Consider the following 27,835-nt stretch of genomic DNA (forward strand, 5'->3'; position numbering starts at 1 on the left):
TAGAGGACAGATGAAACACATTGATCCTAACCATGGTTTGTGATATCCATTGAAGTGCTTGAGTTCTTAGGGGTGGGGAGTAGGGAGGGAGGGAGGAAGAGAAGTTGGAACACAAAGTTTTAAAAAATTGATGTCAAAATTTGTTTTTACATGTAATTTGGAAAATAAAATTCTAAACAGAAAAAAAATATCCCCAAATGCTCTTGGCTTACAGAAGCCAATGTCAGTCACATAATGACAGCACCTTAGATGCCAAGCAAATTCTTCATTTTATAGGTGAGGAAAAAGGCTTACATGGTAACTTGCCTGAGGCAATACAGTAAAGATCTTATACTGGAGCAATCAGGATTTTATTTTATACAATAATTTTTTGTTCAGTAAGATGAGATGCTGTTCTCTATACATGACCCCTTTAACTCTTCCCTTCCACCCCTTTCTTTGTAGAGTAAGACATCAGTGTGTCATTTAAAAAGTTAGGTACAAAAAGGACTCAGAAAACAGTTGTAACTACCATGCTTTAGTTAAGGATTAAAACATTAAAAAGAATTCTGACAATGTTTGGTCATGTTTTTAACCTAACCTAAAGGGTTAGAATTTTAAAAAAGACTAACTAATAATAGTTAGACTTTTGCCTTGGAACAACAAGAAATGTTTATTTACACACATTAAAAAAAAGAGGCAAAGGTTGTGGGGCAAAGTGGTTTCTGGAGTTCGCCTCAGTCTGGTTCCACACTTCTGTTTTCACTGGTTAGATGTTGTTTTATGTGTTTGCAGCCAACTTTAATATACGTCTATTTCAACGTAACAGTCATGAATAGTGGTAATTAGCATTTTACAAAGTTCCAAAACATCTGTATTAAGATGTATTAAGTGTCTTCATACATCTCTGCTTCAAATTGCTACAACCTCTGTGAAGAACTGAACATAACAGGGAGTTAATTCCAAACGTAATAGGGTCTATGGTGATTAGCAGCTCAAAAATGTGTGGAAGGTTTTTGCTGCTTCCATAAGTGCTGCTTAAGAGGCGGCAGTAGGGTGCCCAGGGTCTCTGGGGAAGGTAGTTTTGGCTCATGACACTCCTGAGGTACAGTTTCTTAGTGTTTCTCAGGAATGACTGAAATGTTAATGACAAAAATTCTGTGCTGGTTATAAGCCTAGGCTGTAGGCTTTTTGAGGGCAGGGATTGTCTAATTCTTATTTGCATCCCTCACAAGTTCACACTTGCTCAAAACAGGTATTTTTCTGTCTTCCTAGCCTTGCTACAATTCAGATAATCTCTTGAGGAAGTTTTTAGATAAATTTGCAAGTGATTTCAAAAATGCAGTTAGAGATATCACTCTTATCACATAAAAAGACAGCACTTTGTAGGCATCTAAGGTAAAAGCTTTATAAAAAGTATTTCAGATAATGATATAATCTATATGTATATATACACATACACACACACACATATATATCTAGGTAGATGATGATTGTGTTTAAACATTCCTTACATGTGTGTTCCAATTTCTTTCACTTCATGGTGGATGACATCATCAATACAACAATCAGATTTAAGTTCCGCAACTGTAGCATTGGAAGCTGAAAGATTTAAACGTTGAGAACTTGTCTGGAGATCGGCCTTGAAAAAGGAGGAAAAACCTTAGAGGACTGTAATGTAAAGAGAATTTCAACTTCTAAGAATGATTCAAAGCAGACTTTTTAAACAGGACATTCCTTTTTCTTGGGGGGTGGGGGGTGGGAGGGCAGGGCAATGAGGGTTAAGTGACTTGCCCGGGGTCACACAGCTAGTTAAGTGTCAAGTGTCTGAGGCTGAATTTGAACTCAGGCCCTCCTGAATCCAAGGCCAGTGCTTTATCCACTGCGCCACCTAGCTGCCCCCAGTACTTTTAAACAATATAAAGTCAAAGCCAGAATAGCAAGGCCAAGATTTCTTTATTATGTACTAGATTTCTCAATTATTTTAAAGAAAAATCCTTTATATGTAAACACACCCACACTGCTGTACTCAAAGTTAAAGTGTAACGGACAAACATTTATTTATTTATTTATCTCTTGGCATTATGGTATGGAACAGAGTCAGTCAAGTAGCAGAGATGCTGATCCCTGACCTTGAGTTCACCATTTAGTGGAAGAGATTAAGGCTTGAACACAAAACATTGAACAAAAGATGTAAATATTAGTTGAAGACAGGAATCCAAGAGATGTCATAAATCAGTAAGTACAAAATGAAGAGACAAAAGTGCTGGATGACTTGTGAAAAGAGAGAAAGGGGAAATTCTGGCAAAGATGGTGAGGGAAAGCTTTCGAGTTTTCTCTTGAAGGCTGAGTAGGACATGGATGGCTGGAAGAAGGTGGGCAGAACAACAACCAAAACTCAAGCAAAGGACATGGTGTGTGTGTGTGTGGGGGGGGGGGGGGGAGAGTAAGCCAGCTGGGTTGAAGTAGAGTTATTATATTATGGAGGGAAATAGAAAAAAGAAAAGTAAGGGAAATGGTTGTGAGGCTATAAATGTAGTCTAACTATACTTTAAACAAATCTGTATTGAAGGAAATCCTGATTTTATGTTCCTGATTTATTTATACTTGATTACTATTGTGTAATAATAACAATCCCTGATATTTACATAGCATTCTCAGGTTTGTATAATGCTGTACACATAAATCTTATTTAATTTAAAATAAAAAGTAGTGCTAGTTCTAAAAATTGAATTAAATGTTTTAGAAACCTAATAATAAATATCAAAACCAACAAACTTACTAAATACTTCTTAACATTCAAATTAATCAATTTCAATACAAAAGTATCAACATGTTTTAAATTTCTCCAAGTCTCCACCAGTGTCCATTCATTTTCTTTCTCTCTTTCTCTCTCTCTCTTGGTGAAGCAATTGGGGTTAAATGGCTTGCCCAGGGTCACATAGCTAGTGTCAAGTATCTGAGGTCGAATTTGAACTCAGGTCCTCCTGACTCCAGGTGCAGGACTCCACTGCACCACTCCACTAGGGCCTGTCCATTCATTCTGTTGCTTTCCCTCAAATGGTCTGAGTATGGCTTTTCTTCTCGTTCTGCCTTTTTTTTCCTCTGAATTATTTCATAAAAGTTTTTCCATATTTTTTTCCAGTTCTCAAAACTCAGTCTTTTAACTGCATTACAATATTTCACCACATTAATGTAAAGCCATTTAACTATTGTTAGGGATTTAGGTTGTGATTGGTAAAACTTTTTCTCCCAATTTCTTATGTTGCTATGAACATTTTTGAACAGTTTGCTCTTTTGTTTTTGATGACACTTTCAGGTTATACTCCCAACAATTGAATTACTTGGTCAAGGGATTTTTTGAGGGAGAGGGGAGAAGGAGGGATAATTTTTATGGGATGTTGCTAGCCTGCCTTATCAACTATAAAATGTAAGTTATCATTGTGACTTTTAAACAGATATTTGTATAGTTTAACTGTCCAGTTTTTTACTATCATATTTGTTGCGAATACTTTTTCCAATTTGTTGTTTTTTGTTGTTGTACAGAAATTTTTTTAATGTAGTCAAGCATGTCCATCTTGTCCCTACTAAATTCCTTCAAGTATTGAATTCAAAGAAGTTCATTGGCCCTCCATAAATGAGATAAACACTTTATTCCATTTTCTTTTTATATTTTTAAAGGTCTAAGTCTTCTATCCAACTGGAATTTATGAGGGTAGATGATATAATATGTGGGCTCAAATCCAACCAACTTTTCAAGTTAAATAATGAGTCCTTCACACAGTTATTATCTTCTAAAGGTTTATGAAACTCTCTTCTTTTGTATACATTTGATTGGATGTCTGGCAGATTTGTTCTACTCCATTAAGCTATTCCTCTGTTTTTTTTCTGTACTACAAGATAGCAGAAAATAACCACTTTGCAATAATACGTTTTAAGTCTGGGAGTCTATTCATTCTTGAGCTAGTACAGTTATTTCCTTGCTGGTCCCTTCACCCTCCAAACAAAATGATTTTTCATGAAACATTACTTTGTCCACATTACCCTCTTTGCCAGTAGCTTTTGTTTCTCCAATACCTATAGAATGAAGTCCTGATACATCCTGACCCCTTAAGGTATTTTCATATCTGTGCATCTCAAGAAAACAAACAGCTTCTGCCTTGCATCTAATCTTTTTCTTTTTTTACATGTATATGATTTATTCATTTTAAAAGAATTAAAACACAATTAACATCATACCATTATGAATATCACTTAGTCTTTCTTTGGGGGATTCTGAAGCCACTTCATAATCTTGCACGGCCTTAAATGCATCATAATGAATATTCATTTTCATTGTAGATATGAACTGGGACACTTTTATTTAATAATATCCAGCATCTCGCTATCTCTCTTTCCCCGTTTACCTACCTATCATTAATCTAGAAATGGACCCAACCATCCATCTCCTCAGGCTCCCTTCTCCCTCTCCCTTTGTGAATTAAGGGACAGGCAAAAGATCCTTTTCCCAGAATTTTAAAGGTTCCTCCCTTTGTGCCCCAGGTCTGATACCAATGAGTATGTACAAAGGATCTGTTTGATTTTTCAAGATAATGACTTCTTTTTACTAAAAGGAATTTTCCATCTATGCTTTTCCTCCCTCCTTCCCTCTCCCAAACACACAAACCAAGTCTCCTTTGTGACTTTCTGATTTCTGTTAAGAAGTGACCTTTTGGGGGGAAGGAGGCTGGAACTTAATCAAATTTCAATCCCAGCCCTACTTGAATTGTTCTTTTCTAGACTCTCCAATATGCTACACCCCATAACTGCTTAGGTGGCAGCCTGCTCACATCCCTCTTCCCCAACTGCTGCCACAAACCCTTTGCGTCTAATATTTCTAAGGGCTACTGAGGCATGGTTACAAGCACTGCCTAGTCAGATCATGGTGCAGAACATGCTTCCTAGAGCCCTACCCAGTGCTAAGTATTTAAACTAGTCCCTCATAATATACTATGGGTTATTTCAGAACTTTGGGTGCCTTAACTGTAAATGGGTCATTACAAAAACTATCGCCTACCCCGAACCCTTCCACCTGGATACTTGGTAGCAAGTCCTTGCCATTAAGGATTATTTATTCATTGTATCCTTGGTAACTAGCATAGTGCCTGGCAACTTAATTGGTTAAATTTTATGTGTCCTGCTCTTGGGTTGGGGCAGCAGATGGCTCCTCCTGTAGAAGACATGTCATGTCTGGTGTAGGATACCTGCAAATACTAGAATGAACATCAGACTGGATGTTGGCAGACTAAGGTTGAGTGAGACCTAGCTCTGCTAGCTGTGTGACCTTGGATGAGTCATAATGACGATTCTTTCCAGGCCTCAGTTTCTTTATCTGTAAAATTAAGGAATTGGACTATTTGATCTCTCTGGTTGCTTTTCCCTCTAACCTTCTATGACTATCATCACCTTCCTTCTGTGTAGGTAGGAAGATGGGGTTCCTCAGTTGGTGTTTTTATTCTAATAAGAAGGATTCAGGGATGGCTTGTGATGGGCTGGAAGTCTGGAATAAAAGATGGTTTAGAGATAATTAACTAGAGTTAGTCCCTACATTCCTGTCTGAGATACAACTTTCTGAGGCCCACCCCTCAGTCAACAGAACAAGAAAGAGACCCAGGGAGGGGAGGAAGAACTCAAGACATCAAAGGGATTGCTACAGCTTTCCTCCTGCTTTTCTAGGGTCCTCTCTTTCCTCTCATCTATTTACTTATGTCCAATCCTTCCTTTAAAGTTCAGATTAAGTCCTACTTCCAAATACCTAGATTCCCGGAACTACAAAGAAACCTTAAAGATCCTCTTGTCCAACCCCCTCACTTTTCAGAAAAAAAATGGAGGCCAGAAAGATTAAGCTACTTGCCCAAAATCACCTAGCTAGTTAGAGACAGAGTAGGGGTCCCAACTCAGACCCAGGGATACCAATCCCCAATTCAACACATCTTCTACTGTGACAGGGTTCTCTAGAAGTTTCCTTGATGAATCAATCCCTAACTTTTTTTAGGACTGGTGTTATAGAGATTTCTAAAGTATACTTATAAACAAAGGAAACAAGGGATAAGAAGACAGGGAAATCGACTTTTACTCAAAAACATCCAGAATCAAAATGTTACTTAACTTACCTTTACCAATATGTCCTTTACAATCTGGTTGCTATCATTGTGAACACTGATGTAACTGGAAAAGGTTTCTCCCAAAAATATATTTCTGTCCAAAGAAAAACCATCATTTAGGAAGTGATCTGCTTCTTTCCCCGGTCATCCCCCTGTGTTGGCTACACTCTCTTCCCTTCACCTTTGACCTCTAAGTGAACCAGTTCAACTCTGCACTGTCCTCTTCCCTCAAGTCCATGGCCCCCTCATCTTATCAAAGAGCTTGTCTTGCCAGGCTTTAGCCTTGGGTTACTTTAGCCACTTCTGCCTTCATTCCTACTCAAGCGCTGCTAAACAAAGCTGGAGAAGATCATGAAACCATGCTGACTGGAGCCACAACAAATTTGTGTTAAATAATCTCAACCGGGCCCTCAGTCTTACAAGGTGACCCTTCCACCTCCCTAATTTACTCAACACAGATTTTCCAAACCTTTTCATCCCTCCTCAAAGTTCCCATGGCTCCCCTTTCCGTTACCCCTTCTCTCAAATGGGAACCCTGCCTCCTATTTCACTGAAAAGATGGAGGTCTTTTACTAAGAGCTCTTCATTCCTTCCTCTTCTTACATCACTTAGATGCCTTCAGCCTCTAACTCCTCCTACACCCGTCTCACATGAAGAGGGGGTCCTCCTTGCTAAGACAAACCCCTCTCCCACCCCTTGATCCTATTTCATCTCATCTTCTCCAGCAGACTACTCCTTCTATTAACCCTAGTGTCTCACTTATCTTCTGTCTCTTTTTGTCTACTGGCTCTTTTCCTGACTATAACCATGCTCATGTCTCTCCTATCCTCAAAAAACCCTCCCTTAGGCCATCCATTCCAGCTACCTCTTGTCCCCTGTTTCTCCTACTTTTTGTGGCTAAACTACCTGAAAAGGCCCACAATTTACTCCAATTTAGTGTTTCCAATTCCTTTCCTCTCATTAACTCTTTATAGCCTGACTTTTTAACTCATCATTCAGCTGAAACTGGTCTCACCAAAGCAATGGGATACTGGTAAATTGTTTAATAATCAGGGAAAAAGCCACAACACACTTTTAAGTTTAATCTACATTGTTAACATTTTCTCCATCACTTAAGTCTAGACAACCAACAAAACAATAAATTAAGTCCTGATTAATGAAGCGAAACCCTCACACTCAAAATTTTAAAGCCTGTTTGGTTTGAGTTGGCCCCAGCACTCCCCTTCCCCAAAGTTAACTGACAAATATAAAGGCCTTTTATCAACCTTCAGCCTTCCTGACCTTTTTGTAGCCTTTGATACTGTCAACTGACCTCTTTTCTTCAAATTCTGTTCTCTCTAGGTTTTCATGATTGTTTTCTCCTGGTTTTCCACCCACCTGCCTAAGTGCTTCTCCTCAGTCTCCTTTGCTGGATCTTCATCCAGGTCACACCACTAACCGTGGGCCTCTGCCAAGGCTCTGTCCTGGGCTTTCTCTTCTTCTCCCTCTAGACTATTTCAGCTTGGTGACCTCATCAGCTCCCATGGATTCAATGATCATCCCTATGCTGCTGGTTCTCAGATCTCTCTCAAGTTCTAATCTTTTCCTGACTTCAAATCTCCAGCTGCCTAATGGATAGTATCACAGGTATCTTAAACATGTCCAAAACTGAACTCAATATCTTTCCACTGCAACTCCCTCTTCCTAACTTTCCTTTTATGGTTGCGGGTACCACCATCCACAGCCAGCCAGCCTTGCAACTTTGGTTTTATCCTCAATTCCTTACACTCTCTCACTCCCCAATCTGTTGCCAGGTCCTACCTTCACAACATTTCGCCTTTATGTCTCCTATTTCTCTCAGCTAACAAAGGCCAAGACCCTGGTACAGGCCTTCATTGCTTCATGCCTGGGCTACTACTGAGAGAGACTTCTGGCTAGTTTCTTTGCCTCGAGCGTCTCCTCACTCCAGTTCACCCTCCACTTGGCTGCCAAACTGATCTTCCTAAAGCCAAAGTCTAACCATGTCACCTCCCTTGTCAGTCTGCTCCAGTGGCTCTCTACTACCTTTGGGATCAATATAAAACCCTCTCTTTGGCTCTTAAAGCCCTTCAAATCCTGTCCTCTTCCTTGCTGTTTCCCTGCTTCCCATGAACTCTGCAGTCCAGAGATATGGCCTCCTTGCTGTTCCTCTAATATGACATCTGAGTTCCTGACTCCAGGCATTTTTTTTTTTTTGCAGTGCAATGAGGGATAAGTGACTTGCCCAGGGTCATATAGCTAGTAACGGTCAAGTGTCTGAGGCTGGATTTGAACTCAGGTCCTCCTGAATCCAGGGCTGGTGCTTTATCCATTGTGCCAACTAGCTACTCCTCTCCAGGCATTTTTACTGGCTATCTTAGATGGCTCTACCTTTCTGCCTCCTGGATCTGAGTCTCTGTAAAAAATGGCACACTCTGCAGGAAGCCTTTCCTCATCCTATCTGGTTTTTTGCACGCTGCCTCTATTAGAACATGAGCTTCTTCAGAGCAGGGGTGGTTCTTTGCCTTTCTTCATCTCCTCAGTGCTTAGCACAGTACCTGGCACAAAGGAGGGGCTTAATGAATGCCAGGTGACACAACTTGTCACTGAAGACTAGAAAGGCAGAAAAGAGCTAGACCATAAAGAGCTCTAAAAACCAGAACTGGACTTTTACATTTGATACTAGAAGAAAAAGGAAGCCATTGGAGGTCACTGAGAAGGTGGCATGGTCAGACCTGCACTTTAGGATAATCATTCTGGCAGCTGAGCGGAGAATAGATTGGAGAGGGGAGGGAATAAAGGAGGCCAGTTTGGCAGGAAAAACAATTAGAAGGCTACTAAAATGGTCTAGAGCCTGGTCTGTGGTGACAGCTGTGTAAGTGGAGAAAGGGGAATGTATAGGAGAGATCTAAAGATAGAAATGACCAGATTTGACAAAATATTGGAAATGTGAAATGAATTTGAATGAAGAGATGAAGATGACCCTGAGGTTGTAAGCCTTGGTGACTGATGATGCCTTTGACAGTTAGAGGAAAGTCAGGAAGAAGGGAAGGTTTGGGGGAAAAGATAAGCTGTTTTGGACATGCTGAGTTTGAAATGCCTGTAACTCTGGATTCCGAAGGCTCCTTGAGCACAGGAAATCTTGAGCAGGATCTATAAAGCTGGAAAGGCTCTGATAAAAATTTCAGGGCTACACTGTATGTTTACTGTCAAACATATAGGGCCAGCTTAGCTAGGTTTAGTGAGGCTCATCTTTAAAAGTGAGTCCCATATTTGGAGACCATGGTTATTCATGAAGAGTATTTCCTAAGTTAGAGAGGGGTTGTAATCTATCTCAGGGTACTATCTACAACCAATGAAATGACAGATTTTTAAAAAAAATTATATATCATATATCCAGAGGTACTATATCATCATCACATTCTATAAATCTAAATTAGTGCTGCAAAATATTTCCCAGACCAAAAGTATTTTTTAATGTGGTCTGACCTTCCCATAGCACCCGTTTTACCTTTTCATTGGCATATGCTACATACTACATTATAATGCTATTTGCTTATTTTAATGTATAAATCCTGCCTATGAATGTGAGTTCCTTTCAGATTAAGACCATGTTTACCTAGTTTAATAATTACTGCTTTTAGCTTTTACAATGTCAGAGGGCCTACAGAGTAGAGTTTTCATGTGGTTAATTATCCCAGGTCCTAGATTACAGGTGGGTACCAGTGAATGCATACTGGTGAATCCTTGGGATAGAAATCTGTTGACAAACAATTCGGTCCTAAAAGATGCTAGCTCATAGTATTATTAGGGAACAGAAGCAAGAAGAATAGAATAGTTGGCAAAACTCACAAACTAGGGCTCACTTATGCTCTATCTGAAAATTTAACTCTTACCCAAAGTTCTGAGGCAAGGTCAACATTTCTCCAAGCATCAAAGTTTCTGCACCATTTACAGTGGAAGGATCATCTTTCATGAGCTGATTAAAGAGATCGCCTGTAGCAATATAAAATATATTTCTAACACCTGCTATATGCACAAATTTAATTCAAAGATGAGACTAAGGCAGGATTATCTCTGATAGGAAATTTACCAATGCGTTTTGCATACCTTTAAATATTACTCATAGAAGAGACTACTTTCCATATGGGACAAGAGACAAGTCATGTGCATTTTAGGCCTCAATTACCTTATCTGCAAAATAAGGGGTTTAGCCCAAAGGACTGCTAAAGGATTCAGTTGTGATAGGCTATTACTCCAACTAAAGAAATAAAATGCTTTCCTATGTAATATATAAACACATTATGTAATATATAATCACATTAATATTTAAGATTCACATTACTATGCTACTATTACACTGAGCTCTATTTATTTATGAGCATGATATCTATGAGTCCATTCCCTGTTTTGGCACTAACGCTCATATATAACTATAGACTTTTAGAAAAGTGACATTTAAAAAAACAAGTTTGGTTACAAATGTATTCAGGATGAATTAACCTGAATGTGTCAAAATGTACTGGGAGCAAAGATCGTTATAGGATTAGAGGAAGTTAAGTGATAATTTCCTCCTACAATCTACATTTAGGCATTCTCATTTTTAATCTCTAACATAACTCAAAATATCTTTTAAAAGCTCTGTACTTAGAGACTGGATATTTTTCTAAATGAAGTAATTTCTAACGCAGAGTACCATATATTTATGACACCATATCGTAAACCCAGTGGTGCCCCATAAGGAGTGTTCTAAATTTTTTCAAAGCCTTTAATTTGGAATGCTTGAGGAGAAATAATTTTATTTTTAACTATTATAAAATGTGAATACACATGCACTTAAACTAAAATCCAAGTCACGTCTAGGAGCTGTTGGTGATGAGGAGGAAGAAGCTGAAATATCTAGGCAACTAAAACAGAGCCTGGGTTTATGTTTCTTTTCTTTTTTTTTTTTTTGGTGAGGCAATTGGGGTCAAGCGACTTGCCTAGGGTCACACAGCTAGTAAGTGTTAAGTGTCTGAGGCCGGATTTGAACTCAGGTCCTCCCGACTCCAGGGCCTGTTCTCTATCCACTGCACCATCTAGCTGCCCCCTGGGTTTATGTTTCAATGAGGATCCAAGCACAAAACCCCTAAATGCCAATTTCTTTAAGCATGGAAAGGATAGAGTAACATGCATAAACATGTTGTGGCATACCTGGTAAGTCTCTATCTTCACATGTTACTGGAATATTGGTGAATAAAGTAGGCTTGGTCAACCTCATCACTGTAAATTTAGAAAAGAAAAAAAAAAAGAAGGAAAAAGAAAAATTGACAAGGTTGTTAACAACACGGGCCAATGTTTCCAAGTAAAGTGACTGATGTTTAACCTCAGACCTAATCTAGTGAAAACTTCTTAATGAATGGTGAACTCTTGAATAACAGTAACAATCTAAAGACATTTCAAAAGGGTATAATAATGAACTTGGCCTATTAAGATGAAATTGAATAGATTTGATTTTTTTTCTCTTTTAAAAAATTTTATTTATGATTTTTTTCGAGTTCCAAATTTTTCTCCCCCCCTCCCAAGGCCAGAAAACAATCTGTTATAGGTTATACATTATAATCATGCTAAAACTTTTTATACATTAATCATAAAATTTAATAGATTTTATATACATACACATATATACAATAGATGTAAATTACTTAAACTTGGATTTTAAAAAATCAAATGCATAGGATAATGGAGGTATGGTTAGACAACAATATGTGTGAAAAATATTTACAGGTGGGATGCAAGTTACAATCTTAAGAGTTCATTAATATAAGTACGGTGTCCAAAACAACAGATATAGCAGTGATGGTTCTACTATACAGATCACATCTATGGTCCTGTGTTGAGTTCTGGTTGATACCATTTTTGTTAAGAGATTGACAGACTGTAGAGTACCCAGAGGGAGGAGACCAGCATGGCCAAGAGGCTAGAAAACCATGTCATTTGAAGACAGTTTGACGTAAATAGAAGTATTTGTCATGGATAAAAGAAGACTTAATGGAGGATATAATAGTTTTATTTTTTTCCCCTTTTTAAAATAATTTTTTTCAAGAATTTGAAGAACATGTGGAATATATGCTCTTCTTGGTCTCATAAAACAGAGGACGGAACAGTAGATTGAAGATGCAAAGGTTGATTTAAGCTCAGTTTAAGGAAAAGAATTCCTAATGATTAGAATTGTCCAAAAGTGGAATGAATGACCTTAGGAAGGAGTCAGATCTCCATCCATAGAGGTCTTCATGTGGGGAGCAGGATAATCAGTTGTCAGGATGTTTAAGAGACAGCTCTTTTTCAGATAGAGGTCAGACTTAAATGACCCCTTAGGTACCTTCTGAGTCAGGGATTTTGTTACATCATTTTTGGATCAGTCCATACCCAGATGGCAGAAGAATAATATGCTGAAGGTAGAATATTATAGTGGAAAAAATGCTCAACTCATCACTAACTCTCCTAGAGCCTCAGTTTCCTTATCTATAAAATGAGGTTTATTAACTTAAGGAAGCTATTGTAGAGAGAAAAAGTATTGTAAATCTTAAAGCCCTATATGAATGCCAGCTATTATTCTTAAAAAATTGACTAAAATGTTTAGTAAAAAGCAGCTTAGTCCTTTTTCCTAAAAACAAAAACCAAAAAAACCCCAAGACTACACTGTGTTAGAAATCTGTTCATATATTCCCTCATGCCTGAAATAGTCCCCCTTAGCTTTTAATAAAGATCTCCCTCATATCCTAAATAATGCAGGGAAACCTGTCCATATCAAAGGAGATGAAAGAGACACACTGCTACTAGAAAGCTACTTCAAATCTAATTTTAAAAATAGATTAAAAAGCTTGAAAAAAAATTTGGAAAAACTAGAAATGTTAAAAATCTTAAATATGTTGTGTTTTTTTCTGTAGTATCAATATGACATAGGAACACAAGAAGAAAAAGGTTTTCAGTCGTTTTATACTCTAGGTCACTAAAGGGCAATAACTTTGTGAATATATATGTTCTAGTCTGCTACCCATAGTAGGGTCAGTAAGATTAAACATAGGACTTCTGGGGCGGAGCCAAGATGGCGGAGAAAAGGCAGTGAGCTCTTGAACTTATGACATGATCGCTCCAAAAAACATCCAAATAACGCCATAGGAAAATGCCTGGAGCAGCAAAACTCACAGAAGAATGTGCTGAAATCATCTTCTAACCAAGAACGCCTTGGAAGGTCAGAAGGAGGGAACTGCTGTGCTGATACAGGAGTCGAGTCCAACCCCACAGTCACCCTGACACAGATCCAGTCCCAGGAAGGACTCACTAGAGAGGGAGACCCCCAGAGCCTCTGAATCAGCTGAAGCGCCAGTGTAAAAATGGAAGCCAGTGACTTTATGAGAAACCAAGACACAATAAAGCAAATCCAAATGAATAAAAAAAATAGAGGGCAATGTGAAATATCCTCTGGGAAAAACTGCTGCCCTGGAAAATAGGTCCAGGAGAGATAATTTGAAAATTATTGGTCTACCTGAAAACCATGATCAAGGAAAGAGCTTAGACATCATCTTCCAAGACATTCTCAGGGAAAATTGCCCTGAAATTCTAGAAGAAGCAGCTAAAATAGAAATTGAAAGAATCCACCGATCACCTCCAGAAAGAGATCCCAAAAGGAAAACTCCTGGGAATATTATAGCCAAATTCCAGAGCTCTCAGGTCAAGGAGAAAATATTGCAAGCTGCCAAAAAGAAAGAATTCAAGTACTGTGGAGCCCCAGTCAGGATAGCACAAGATCTAGCAGCTTCTACATTAAAGGACCAGAGGGCATGGAATATGATAGTCCAGAGGGCAAAGGAATTGGGATTACAACCAAGAATCACCTACCCAGCAAAACTCAGTGTAATCTTTCAGAGGAAAAAAATGGGACTTTAATGAAAAAGAAGACTTTCAGATATTTGTGATGAAAAGACCTGAACTGAATGGCAAATTTGACTTTCAAATACAAGATCCTAGAGAACTATAAAAAATTGGAGTTGGGGGACATGGCTGGGGTCATACAGTGGGTGACTGTCTTGTGTCTGAGGCTGGGTTTTGGTTGGGATCCCCCTGGGTCCAGGGGTGATGCTTTGTCCACTGTGTCACCTAGCTGCCCCATGATGACATCTTTAGGGTTAAATTGAGGGGTCAGGGGAATGCACTGGGGGAGGGGGAAGGGCAGAGGTGAAATCCTACATGAAAGAAACAGGAAAAGGCTTATGGAGTGGGGGAAGAGATGGGAGAGGAGCAGGGTAGTAAATGAATTTTACACTCATCAGAAAAGGCTCAAAGACCTTAAACTCATCAGAGTTGCCTCAAGGAGGGACTAACAGATACACCCAACTGGGTGGAGTAATCTATTTAATCTGGGCATTAAATGAGCCTAACACTCATCAGAATTGGCTCCAAGACCTCAATCTCAGCAGAATTGGCTCAAGGAGGGAATAATGTACACACTCAATAGGGTAGAGTAATCTCTCTAACCCTGCAGGAAAATAGGAGGGGAAGGGGATAAAGAGAGAGGGGCAAAAGAAGGAAGGGCAGGGTGGGGGAGGGGACAGACAGAAGCAAATCCTTTTTGAAGAGTGATAGGATGAAAGAAGATGGATAATAGAATAAATATCATGGGGAAGGGAATAGGATGGAAGGGAAACAGTTAACAATAGTAATCATGAAAAAGAGAAAAGGGGGAAAAATTGTACAAAAAATATTTATAGCAACTCTTGGTGGAGGCTAAGAATTGAGAATCAAGGGCAGGTCCATCAATTGAGGAATGATGGAAGAAGCTGTGCTATATGAAATGACAAAAAGGATGATCCCAGAAAAACCTGGAAAGACTAATGAACATCAATGTATAGTGAAGTTAGTAGAGCTGGGAGGACATTGTGCATAGTGACAGCAGTATTGTTCAATGAGTGATTGTGAATGACTTAACTATTCTCATCAATGCAATGATCCAACACAATCCCAAGGAACTAATGAGGAAGCTTACTATGCACTCCCACAGAAAGAACAGATAAAAAGAACACTTGTGGATTGTACATATATAACCTGGTTGTGATCTTGTGGAGAGGGGAGGAAAGGGAGGGAGGGAGAAAAATGTGGAACTCCAAATTTTATGAAAATGAATGTTGAAAACTACCCTTACATGTAACTGGAAAAAATAAAATAAATGTTTGTTGCTTAAAAAAAAAAAAGATTAAATATAGGCAAGTTCCACAGAGAACTGGGTTGTGAGATAACAATACTGTTTTTGCTAATCACTTTGTGTGCTTCTTTACTATATTTGATTAATTAGGTCCAAATCGATATCAAGTGTATCTATGAAAGCTTTTCTTTGGAAATTGTAGTGGGATTTAATAATTTTTTTTTATTACCACCATCTATCTACCCTCCCGAGCTACTGCTAAGAGTATGGACTTGTATGTGGTAGAATGCAGAGGCATAAGCCAATTGCTCTGACTTGGGGTGAAGGGAGGGTGTCACTTGATTCCTCCCCTTTCCTCCAATAATAAAAACAAGCTGCAAGGATTGAAGCATACTTTTTAAAGTGTGTTTCTTTCTTTCTTTTTTTTTTTTGGTGAGGCAATTGGGGTTAAGTAACTTGCCCAGGGTCACACAGCTAGTGTCAAGTGTCTGAGACTGGATTTGAACTCAGGTCCTCCAGGGCCAGTGCTTTATCCACTGTACCCCCTAGCTGCCCCAAAGTGTGTTTCTCTGCCAAATGGCTAATATGGAAATACATTTTGCAAATTCCACATGTACAGTTGATATCATTGTTTGCTTTCTCAGAGGGTGGGAAAGGGACAGGTGGGAGAGAATTTAGAACTCAAAATTTTAAAAATAAAAATTTCAAAAATTTAATCTTAAAAATAAAATGTTAAAATTTTTACGTGTAATTGGGAAATATTTAATGAAATAAAAATATTTTTCAAAAAGCTGCAGGAATTAAAATCTCTAGTTTAGTTTCACATTGGCAATATGAAAATATCATGCAAGATTTTATATTTACTCATTTGCCTATAATTTCAGACTACTGAAACTATGACAGGGAGGATCACTGTATCAGATTTAGAGCAGGTCAGGGTCTTAGAGGTCATCTAGTCTAAGTCTCTTGGTTTACAGATAAGATAAACCAAGGCCCAGAAAGGTTAAACATGTCTAAGGTTACAAAGGCAATAAAGAGCAGAATCAAGATCTGAACTGCAGTTCCCTCATTTTCAAATCTAGCATTCTTTCACCACCTTGCTTTCTGTATTATCAAAGTCTCGCAAGGCACAGATTTGAATTTGTCCTAAAAACTTTATTCTGCAGTTTCATGAGAAAAAAGACTGTCAAGCTGAAAATAGAATTTCTCATATAAAAGTGATAAAAACCAAAACTTGTCTTACTGAGGCAATACAGAGTTGACAATTGGCTTTTTTCATTTTCAAACTAAAAATACTTTCTTCTTTCAAAGAGGTGCATATGGGATGGTATCTAATTTAGTAGCTTAAAAGATCTCTAATCAGGAAAAACATCTTGTGGATTCTAGGATAGTAAAATGACCAGATTTGCCACGTGTGCAATGACAGGTATAAATGATTAAATTTTGATTAATCAGAGTATCTCATTTTCTGTGATCATTTCAGTTAACTGAACAAGTTAACTTGACAATGTTGTTGCTGAATAAACAGTCAAAAACAGTTTAAAGACAAAGAAAGCATGTCCATATTAGACACATACATTAGAAATAATCTACTTTATAGTGTTCATTTTAGCAGTGACAGGAGATGGAGTGTATCTTATGAGGAGCAGCTAAGTTAGCAATGTTGCCATATTGTCAAATGTGTTGATGAGGACGAAAGTGTAAGAAGCCTAGAAAGGTGGGAGGAAGGGGGCAAGTTATGAACATTCTTAAATGGCAGAATACTTTATATTTGATTTGCAAAGTAACAAAAAGCTACTGCGGCTTACTGAGCTGAGGACTAACACAGAGTCAGGCAAACTTTAGAAAAAATGAGTGGAAGATGCATTGAAGGGGGAACAAGATTTGAGGCAGAGCAACCTGCTAGGCTATTGCAGAGGTCCAAGTGAGAGATGATTAGAGTTTGTGCCAAATGATGGTTGTATGAGTGGAGAGATGTTGTGAAGAAAGAAATGCCAAGACTTGGCAATGAACTGGATGCATAGGTTAAGTCAAAGTGAGGAGCTGAGTATAACACTGAGGTTTCAAGCCCAGGTAACTGGGATAATAGAGGTACCTTCTATAGCAACAGGGAAGTTCAGAGGAGGGAAGGACTTTGACCCCATATTTTCCTGGCTTCAAGCCTAGTTCCTTATCCATTATTCAATGCTGAATTTAGTTTTGACATTCAGAGGTTCTGGAATGATGAATTCAGCCTTGCAAGGACTTCAAAACAGAAATTAAGGGAAAATGACTTAGAATCTTTTTCTCTCTCAAGAGGAGATATTCACAAGAGCCCAAAGTTCTTGGCTTCCCTGATAAGCAAAACTCAAATTAAAAAATTGCACTCTGATCTGGGCATATGATGAAATTATTTCCCACAAAATGTAATGAAATTTACAAACCACCAATGTGGAAAAACCACAATTTAAAAGAAAACACTTTGCATCAAAGTTAAAAATAAATTCCAAAATTTATTTATCATCTATATTTCAGTGCATTCCTCACAGAGAACACAAATTTAATTCTCTGCTAAAAAAATCATCTCTATTACATACTAAAAATCACTCCATATTTATGTACAAATAAATTCATTTTCCCCTTAAGACCTAATCTTCCTTTAAGGAGATTACATACATGTTCACAGTACAAAATGTCACAAAATACCCATATTTGGCTAACATGTCTCTGAATTGTAGCATTACAAAATGGAAGTTCATTATGCCTGATAAGTCGATTCAATTTTATCCAAATATCTTCCAGAGTTTGGTTGTTAAAAACAGAATGTTCTATTGTCCATCTTGCTCTATATAATGAATGTAGCTTTAATTTTTCTAAATTCTGTTGTAATTCTTTAGATAAAGGCAAAACCTTTTCTGGAAAATTCCTGGAAACTGAAACACTCCAAGATCTTTTCAATTGCCGTTTGGATTTTTTGGTTTGTTCGTTTGGATTTCCACAGTTAATCTGTTCAGCCAATGTTTGTGCCCGAGTTAAACACTTCCTCTGTTCCAAATTTGGTTGAAACTCCAGAAGGCCCACTGTACAATCATAATTCTGAGCTTTCCCGTGATGGTCTGAAATGGTAAAGTGCTGGTCCATTTCTTTAGCTGCCTCACCAGAAATAATTGGTGGTAGTTTTTTAGGTTTAAGAGGAAGTTTTATTACATCATTTGGAAACCAAGGTATAAATCTCAATAGTGGACGAGTAGGAAATTCATTAATAGCTTCTTCTGCAACTTTGTATAAGAATGTAGGGTCACTTTCACATGGTCGATAGTATAATACTACCTCTGTACCCATTCTGCACAAGTCCAGATACTAATAATGGAGACGCAACATTTCTTTGTCAAGATCCTCAGTGCTAGAACTTAAATTCATAGTTATAATACTTTCTTGTCTTTCTTTCCACATTCTGCACTGATGAGAAGGAAGAAACAGGACCTAAAGTAGAAGTATTACAAAGAGTAAGATACACTGGGTATCTCTACTAAAACAGGTTACATAGAAATAGGATAAAAATGAACCTGTGTACGTTATATTTTGCTAGAGTATCCACTGGTGATTATAAACTTTAAAAGGGTTAGAAAACTTTGTAAAAATGACATGTAAAATTTTAAATAAAAAAGGTTTTTGAAATTTAGTTTTATATTTATCTGGAGATAAAGAAAACATTTAAAACAGCAAATAATTCAAACAGAATTGTTACATCCAAATGGCTACATTCCAATGCAGCAGAAAACTCTGATGGGAGTCAGAATTCCTGGGATTTTAATCACAGCTTTCCTATGGATAAGCTGTGTAGTCTTGAACAAGTTATTCTATCTCTATCTTATTTCCCTCATTGAGAAAATGAGGGGGAAGTTTTAAAAATGAACTATGAAGCTTTATGATGCTATGAGATTCTAATTGTGTACTTTTTATTGTGTTAAATATTAATCATTTAGAAGTACACAGTAAAATACTCTTACACTGTGGTTTTAAAAGATTATAACTTAGACAAAAAACAAATTTGTGATTCCTAAATATTAGTCTCATGTAGATCTAAAGAAAAATATGGTTTTAACATTTGCAAAGTTTAAGAGATTCACATCAAAAGAAGGAAAAATGGAGACTGTGCTATAATTTTTATTTACAAGAACTTTTTTATACTTTAAACGTAAAAACGTATTGAAGCAAATATTGTTGTCTGATCATGTCTGACTTTTTGTGGACCATGCTATCCCTGGGGTTTTCTTGGTATACATACTGGAATAGTTTGCCATTTCCTTCTGCAGTGGTTTAAGGTAAACAGAGGTTAAGTGACTTGCCCAGGGTCACACAGCCAGTCCCAGGCAGCATTTGAACTCAGGTCTTCCTGACTCTAGGCCCAGTGCTCTATCCACCTAGCTGCCTCTGAACAAATATTAGTTTTTTTCATAATTTCTGTCAAATATATTTCTGCTATTCTCAGTAACAAACATTAAGCACTAGATAGAAGTGCTCTGACTGGACACTGCATTTTAACTGTGCTAAAACCTATTAATGGTTTTATTACAGAATTTTTACCAGGTAACTTGGTTCAGTCTAATTATTTAAGAAGAGGGAATTAACATATTTTGTGTCAATATCTACATTGGCAAATCGGTGAAACCTATTGACCCCTTCTCAAAATATTACTTTTAAAAGCAAAGAATAAAATGTAAAGGATTACAAAGGAAACTAATTACATTGAAATAGAGTTGTCAGGGCAGCTAGGTGGCATAGTGAATAAAAAAGCACTGGCCTTGGATTCAGGAGAACTTGAGTTCAAATCTGGCCTCAGACACTTGACACTTACTAGCTGTGTGAACCTGGGCAAGTCACTTAACCCTCATTGCCCTGCAAAAAAAAAAAAGAAAGAAAGAAAAGAAAAGAAATAGAGTTGTCAATGGAGACAGCTAGGTAGTGCAGTGAATAAAGCACTGGCCCTGGGATTCAGGAGGACCTGAGTTCAAATCTGGCCTCAGACACTTGACACTTACTAGCTGTGTGACCTGGGCAAGTCACTTAACACCAATTGCCCCATCAAAAAACCCCACAAAAAACAACCACAAAAAACAGTTGTCAAAATATTCAGTCTGGAATAGGGATATAGGATTCTCTCTTTTTAGAGCCATTAAGTACCCAACAGCCCCATGTCATATCCATAAGTAGAGCTTACAATGTAGGGGTGTTCTGGTTGGTAGATCATGGTTCGGCCAGATTCACAATGCTACCATACAGGAGGATGGGGCCAGTATCTTATGGTAACCTATCCAATATGGAGGTATTTAGGGACCACTAACTAGCCTACACATGTCAGCTTCTTTAAGTCTCAGGCTTCATTTGAACCAATTATTAACGTGGCCAGAAGAACCAGTTATTGAATTTTCATTAGTAAAATGATTATCCTTTGGATCTGTTTGTGTCAATTCAATTTTTGACAACTCATGAATTTGTCACCCTAAAACTTTCAAATATCTATGACTGTGAAATGTGAAAATCATTATGTATTTGAGTATGGGATATAATATTCAGGAATTAAGATCACATTGTTTTCTTGATCATTTGCAGTTCTATGACACAGAGACAAACATTTCCTTGAGTAACACTGTACTTCTAAAAGCTGTCACTTTGTTTCCTGGTATTTTACTTCTTCTGGTGGGGAGAAGGGAAGAGAGAGAGGAAGGTGGCAGAGGGAGAAAAGTGGAAGAGAGAAAGAGTATGTGTATACATGTATATATTTTATCAGAAGTCCAACATTATCTTTAATAAAATACAAATAAGAAAACTAAGATGAAAACATTTAATTTAGTTAAAGAAAATTCACGAATTTGTAAATTGTAACGCTCTCTTCCATAACTTTTACCTGAGCTGCTCAGGGGTGTCAAAACTGAGTACAATTTGTCAAGATTTGTTCAAGTCTCTGAGGCAGAAACAAAAGAATGGGAATTGGAGAAACCAGAGAATAGAGCTCTTTAATCTATAAAGATTTAGCTATGTTTGAGAAAAAAGTTAATTTGCAAGAAATCTTTAACAGCTGTGCAAAGTTTCCAGCATAAAGGCTAGTAGTAGGCTTCCGCCAGTCGAGGAAGACCATGGATCAGTGCAGAGCCACAGGCCAGAGTGTGGCTGGGCAGTCGGATACTGGAGCCGCAGCTCCTGCCGAAAGGAGGACACGGGAAAACTGCACTCTCTGTTGCGGTAAAGGAATGAATACTGAAGATACTGCTCCTCCACTTAAATTCTGACAGCTACAAAAACTAGGTCTATTTTAATTAATGGGGTTGGACTCTAGCCTCTGAGGTCCCTTCTAGTTCTACATCTACTACTGTGAATGGTTAGAACCAGGGACTGTTAAGGAGGAAATTACAGGCGGGATCGAAACATTTGTCCATCAATGCTTTAGTTTTTGTACAGACTGTAATCAAAATGACACTCAAAATCAAATGATATCTCAAAAAGTGGTGCCAAGAAGAAAGTGTGGATCGATAAAAATGATCACACTAAAGTGCAAAGTGCATGCTCTACTGAAAATTAATTAGTAGCACATAGCAAACATCAAGTTGTACGTAGTAATGGGCGATCGATGAAATATGGGCCGTCCAGATTAAAATGCTTTATTTTTGGTCTTCCAAAGAGAAAATAAATTCTCAATGAGTATATATTAATTGGGGGGGGTAGTTTCTATCTCCACACGGCTCCCAATAACAATTATCTACACAATTTTAAATTAGCGGGTTTTTAAAAAAAAATTATTTATTTTTAAATAATAAAAATTTTTATTTGTAATTTTGAGTTTCAATTTTTATTTCTCCCCCCCCCTCCCCTCCACAGCGTTTCATTTTTCTTTCCCTTGCGGGGCAATGAGAGTTAAGTGACTTGCCCAGGGTCACAAAGCTAGTGTCAAGTGTCTGAGGTCGCATTTGAACTCATGCCCTACTGAATCCAGGGCCGGTGCTTTATCCACTGCGCCACCTAGCTGCCCCCATTTTGGTCACATTTAACACGATTAATTATAGCCTAATAAATTTAACGAATCAGTGAAATAAATTTGGGACTTATTTTGTAACTTTGTGCACGTTTACCCTTAGGAGCAGGAACTTTCGATAACACCGAGTGGCTACTAAGGTTATTTTTAGGAGGAACATCTGCCCAATGAACGAGGAAGAAGGGAGCGCTCGTTTCTGAAGCACCAGAGGCTGCCGGTGCTTTGGCTCGGGCGGGGGCCGGCGGGACCCCGGGGTCTCTAGGACGGCAATGGCCAGGAGGGGGGGCGGGTCCCCGCTCCACTGGACAGCAGGGAGTCGAGCTCTAGGCCATCCTAGGGGCCAGAGGGAGGGAGACAGCCTCGTTCGCCGCGATGGCTGAAAAAGGTATCCAGAGGATGGAAGGAAAGGGGGGGAAAAGGAGGCGCAAAATCTATGACAGGGCTCGGCAACTTTGGGTTTTTTTTTTTTTACCTTTTAGCGCGAGTAAATGCTCCTGTTTTGGTGGGTTCACCTCCATCTCCACCGGAACCTTAGAGCTACCGGCAACGGAGGCTGCCGAGGTTCATCAAGGAACGCCCTCTCCACAATCTCCCCGGAAGAAAACAGGAAGGCGCGCGGGAATTCGTTGTCTTCTGCCGGCGACGCCTAACGTCACTCCCAACCACGCCCCTCCTCCCCGCGAGCTCCGCGGTTTGCTTTATACGCAAAGAAATACCTGGTTGTCCTCCTCTACCACCGCGAGAAGCAACACACAAACCCAACGGCTTCCTCCATCCACATTCTCCTCCCCACCCACCACTAAACTGTATAATTTTGCAAAGGGCGGTTTCTAAGCACTGGTTGGTGACAGCGTAGCGCTGTCTTATCATTAAAGAGGCCAGCAAGCCGGGATTCCAGAGCGTTAAAAAAAAATCAAACAGCATGCCGGGATTTGTAGTCTAGTCGGTGCCGCGCTGCATCCTGGGACCTAAGTAAGAGAAACAGGAAACGCAACCTCAGCTGAAGCCTAAAGGCCGGAGATCCCTCAGGGTCCTTGCTCGTCCTTTAACGTCAAATGTGCGCTTGCGCAGAGCCCCGCCGACACAACGCCCCTGTGTGTCGTTCCCCCGCCACGGCGGGCTGGGCGGAGCTGCCCCTTCTCGGTCCTCTCCTCCCTCGCCTCTCGTGGCCGCCTCATTGCGCCTGTGCAGCCCGATGCGTAAGTGGAGGCGGATCTTTTCCCGCCCCTCCGTTGGCTGCGGCAGCGGCGCTGCTGCGATGGCGGCCCTGGTTGTAAACAAGCCCGGAGCCGGCATCGAGAGCAGCAAGCACGGCGCCCGGGGCCCCACCGCCGTGAAGGTGAGACGTCGTCAGCCCCCGTCTTTTTTTGCCCCCTCTGTCGTCATCTTTCTGCCCCCTTCCCCTTGGGCGACGGAAGACCGCTCCGGGGTCGCCCCGGGCAGGGCCTGGGGGTCGCTGCGGCGTCGAGGGGCTTCTCTTAGTGCCCTCTCCCACAGCCTCCGGTGCCTGGGCGACTCTGGAGAGCCCTGCATCAGCCTACCCCGCCTGGATGTTTTCCCGTCCCTCACCCCCTCTTTCCCTCGCCCTCTTCTCCCTCCCCATCCCTGTATCCTTGGGCTGCCCTGGACAGTGAGAAGCTTCCCCTCCCTCTTCTCCGGTTCCTTCTCCTCCCCCCCTTCCCTCCTCCCCCTTCCTTCCTCCCCCTCCCCCTCCGTGCATCCTTGGACTGCACTGGACACTGATTGGCACCCTTCTCGCCCTTTCCAGGGACCCTCATCATTAAATTTCTTACACTTTATTTCGGAAAAAGCACTTAGTGAAGGTTTCTCTCGTGGGGCCCGTGCCCTCCTTACGGATACTGCATCCTGGGGAGCCTCAGAGCCGCAAGAGACTTTGGAGAGCCTTTAGTCCAAGGGGTTTCTTCAACCTTTTTCCGTGTCCTGGGCCCCTAGGATAGTCTGGGGAAGCCAGTGAACCCTTTCTCAGCATAATGTTTTTAATGCATAAAATAAAATACATACTATTACATAAGGAACCTAGTCAAAGTAAACGATTATTGTTAAACATTTTTTTTTAAGTTCAGGCCCTTAGGTTAAGAAACCTTGATCCTGTTCAAAATATTTTTCACAGATGAGGAAACTGAGGTGTGGACAGGTGATGGAAATGAGTTGCCTAAGGAGAATATAGGTATTAGAGCTGGTTTGGGAGTGCATTTCTTTTGACCACAGCACTAATATTCTCGTCATGATGCCAGGCAGTGTTAGCTAACGTTTAAAAAACTCAAATAGGGTATATATCTCCGTAGTATCTTAGTCCTTATGGATTGTTCTAATGGCTTTATGCACCTCCCACAGCCTTTTCAAGGAATAGTTGGCTTCAGCGTATTAAATGGCCCAGTTAGTACGAACCCATATGAAGAATGTGAACTGGAGTGCTTAGAATTCATTTCTCGATTCCTTGTTGTCTGTTAGGGCCAGTGTGGGCAATTTATGTTAGCAGCATACGCATTCACAATATGCAGCATGTTCCAAAAGATAGTGCATTTTTAAGTTTTCAGAGCTTAAAAGGATCCTTTAGATCTAAAAAAAGGGACCTTAAACGACAGTTTAAAATGCACTAAGACTTTTGGGACATCCTGTATTTCATTGGCCATTGTGTATTATGGAAAAAGAGCATTGATAAAACTCCACAATCCTCTGTTCTAAGGAGGCTGATTCCAAAGGTGCTTTGAATTCAGGTGCTGCAAAGAGGACATAATACTCATCACTTAATTCAGTAGGGGGAAATGCTGCATTTTGAAATCTCTTTTTTGTGTTTCTAAGTAGGTTATTAGCAGATTATCTTGTAGAATCATTATATGCAGTTATCTTTAATATCTAAGAACTACAGTTGAATTCAGCAAAATAACTAGTGATTGTTATGGGCTGTTCAGCTACCATAGTTTTTTAGTTCATTTTAATTTTAAAAATTGGATGTCCCTGTCATTGCAGAAGTACTCTAGAGCCTAAAATTTCTTACACGAAACTCATACAGTGCAGAATTTGCTGTAACACTTGTTTGCTTTGAACTTTGTCCATGACTATGTAGTTAGTTACCTGAAAGTTCTCAACTGATAGGATATTCATTGTTGAGTGAATCTGTGTCCTGTACCCCAGATGATGGCATTTTAATTAGGTCCTGAGTCATAATATCAAGAAATGCATTGGTGCCATCACTCATTTCAGTGTTAATAATATCTTCAGATATTTTAAAACAACAACCCTGGAAATTCTGTATTTGGAATGAATCATTTAGGTTTATAACTATGATGAATAGATATTATGATGCTTTTGTATAATCGTTTAAAAAATGAAACAAACATCTAGCTCTGGATCACATTTGGATTTAAATCTTGACTCATTTAAAGCTTAGTTCTGCCTCAGTTTCCTCATTTGCAAAATAAGAATACTACTTGCTTTAAAAAAAAATTTTATAAGGTTATTATGTGGATCAAATGAGATAAGGGGCTCTTTGACATCTTTGACAGCCTTCTTTTGAAAATAGGCCAATGAATTTCCCAAAACTTATTCCCTAGAAGGAATACATTCTGCATGTGTTACTTTAGGGAACATTGGCTTACACTGGACAATTTGGACTAAGAGGACTTGGGTTCAAATTCCACTTCTACTCCCATTACCACTGTTACTTTAGCCACATGACTTATCTGGGCCTAAGTTTCTTCATTTATAAAATATAGTAATTAGACTAGATGGCCTTTGAACATAAAGTGTTTTTTTTTTACTGTAGTATGCCAAATAAATGTAAGATACTGTTATTCATATACTCTCTTTCTTAGGAAAAACAAAGGCATAAAAATGATGATTATTTTCATTCAGTTGAGTTTAACAGCTTTGTTCAAAGCCTGTTGTTACATGTAAGGAACCATGCTAGGTGTTACAGAGAACTACAAAGATGAACAAAACCTAGTTGTTAAGGAATGTATAATTAGGAGATTACTTAAGTATGTATGATTCATATTACAAAAGGTTTAGTGCAGTTTTCTTTTTTAATTCAGCTAAAAATTTGCCTGCAAGGTTTTTCTGTTCTGCCAGTTGAGAATTTTTTTTGCTTATACTCTTGGAGATTTGAACCTGTGACCTTTTATTTACAAATGATAGGATATATTCCCTGTCTAGGGAACCTGTCACATATGACCCTGTCAGCAACTCATTCAGCAAGCATTTATTAAACTGTATGTGCCAGGCACTGTGCAAAGTGTTGAAGCGAAAACACATTGACTGCCCTCAAATTGTTCGGATTCTGGTGTTTAGGACATAGCATGCAAACAGCTATGTACATACAGAATGTGAGAGGGAAAGTTTCATTGACATCATCTATAGAGGGGACCTGGACCGTAGGAATCAAGCTGTCTTGAAGGAAGTTAGGTGAGGACAGACAGCAGCATTCCAGGCTGGGGGACAGCCAATGAAAAGGCACTGAGCCAGGAGATGGAAGGTTTTGTGTGAGGAACAAGAAGGCCAGTGTTGCTGGATAGTACAAAATTTAAATTCCTGAATCCCAAACTAGTGTTGTTTTACTGTTGAGTTACCACAGGAGTTGGTTTAAAAAAGAAAGTCAGATATTATTACTCAAAGTTTAAATATTATAACAAATCTACTACAGGGATTAGACTGTATGTGGTTGGCCTGTTGGCTGCCCTTATCTCATTTTAAAATGGCTTCCATTGTGACATTGTTGTAGTGGGATTTGTCAAATGGACCACTACAAAAGAAATTTAAAGCTTCACACAATTTGGATAATTATCTTCATGAAAAGGAAACTCTCTACTCAGTAAGGTAGAATAAAATTATTATATGTCAGCTAAGCTAAATAGTGTATTTCACATTAATAATAATAGTTGACATGTAGCATCTACTATTTATCAGGTACTGTGCCAAGCACTTTACAGATATTATCTCATTTGATCTTCATAACATCCCTGTGAGGTAGGTGTTATGCTTATCATCCCCATTCTACAGATGAGAAAACTGAGTCAGACAGAGGTTAAGTGGCTTGTTCAAGTTCACATAGTGTCTGAAGCCAGTGTTAAACTCAGGAAATTAATGAAATGTCAATGTGTTTCTTTTTCAAATTCTAGGTTCTAGAATGTGGAGTTTGTGAAGATGTGTTTTCCTTGCAAGGAGACAAAGTTCCACGCCTGCTTTTGTGTGGCCACACTGTCTGTCATGACTGTCTTACACGCCTTCCCCTCCATGGAAGAGCAATTCGCTGCCCATTTGATCGACAAGTAACTGAGCTAGGTAGAAAAAAAAAAACTTTTACATTTTTTGTCCTTTCTGTTTTATCACCATTAATCAAAAAAACGTTTCTCCACTTGACTTTAAGTGATCAACAGCATAATACAATTAAAAGGAGGTTACAGAAAGCTACTGTTCTTTTGGAAAATGTAAGCCTTATATAAGATAGTAATTGGGAATGAATTTATTTCATTTGAACTAAGTTTAGGAAAATATTCTTTGTTTTAA

The 27,835-nt window shown here is 39.0% G+C and overlaps 3 protein-coding genes across 7 annotated transcripts in view; 1 reads left to right on the forward strand and 2 right to left on the reverse strand.

The window, feature by feature from the left end:
- Positions 1–22,921, reverse strand: part of TRAPPC13 (trafficking protein particle complex subunit 13) — a 40,465-nt gene extending 17,544 nt beyond the window's left edge. For all 5 annotated transcript variants that reach the window (XM_043979395.1, XM_043979394.1, XM_043979393.1 and 2 more), the window contains exons 1-5: positions 22,782–22,921; positions 11,313–11,381; positions 10,016–10,115; positions 6,132–6,216; positions 1,494–1,621 (exon numbers count right to left, since the gene is read on the reverse strand). In XM_043979395.1, the coding sequence (XP_043835330.1) occupies positions 1,494–1,621; positions 6,132–6,216; positions 10,016–10,115; positions 11,313–11,381; positions 22,782–22,827 (428 nt within the window). In that variant the 5' untranslated portion in view covers positions 22,828–22,921. The remainder of the gene's footprint in view (positions 1–1,493; positions 1,622–6,131; positions 6,217–10,015; positions 10,116–11,312; positions 11,382–22,781) is intronic.
- SHLD3 (shieldin complex subunit 3) lies at positions 17,767–22,909 on the reverse strand. Its single transcript, XM_043979398.1, has 2 exons — positions 22,782–22,909; positions 17,767–18,762 (listed from the first exon to the last, which is right to left on the reverse strand). The coding sequence occupies exon 2, from the start codon at positions 18,619–18,621 to the stop codon at positions 17,869–17,871; it is 753 nt and encodes a 250-aa protein (XP_043835333.1). The 5' UTR covers positions 18,622–18,762; positions 22,782–22,909; the 3' UTR covers positions 17,767–17,868.
- A 470-nt stretch (positions 22,922–23,391) lies between the features above and the next one.
- The window catches only part of TRIM23 (tripartite motif containing 23), a 62,788-nt gene continuing 58,344 nt past the window's right edge, over positions 23,392–27,835 (forward strand). The window contains exons 1-2 of the mRNA XM_043979389.1: positions 23,392–23,648; positions 27,448–27,610. Coding sequence (XP_043835324.1) covers positions 23,505–23,648; positions 27,448–27,610 — 307 coding nt within the window. The 5' untranslated portion in view covers positions 23,392–23,504. The remainder of the gene's footprint in view (positions 23,649–27,447; positions 27,611–27,835) is intronic.

Source organism: Dromiciops gliroides, chromosome 1 (assembly GCF_019393635.1).
Source record: "Dromiciops gliroides isolate mDroGli1 chromosome 1, mDroGli1.pri, whole genome shotgun sequence".
NCBI lineage: Eukaryota > Metazoa > Chordata > Mammalia > Microbiotheria > Microbiotheriidae > Dromiciops > Dromiciops gliroides.

Bases quoted from the DNA above. Each gene is read 5' to 3' on its own strand.
- SHLD3 (XM_043979398.1), bottom strand. From the start codon at position 18,621: ATGGGTACAGAGGTAGTATTATACTATCGACCATGTGAAAGTGACCCT.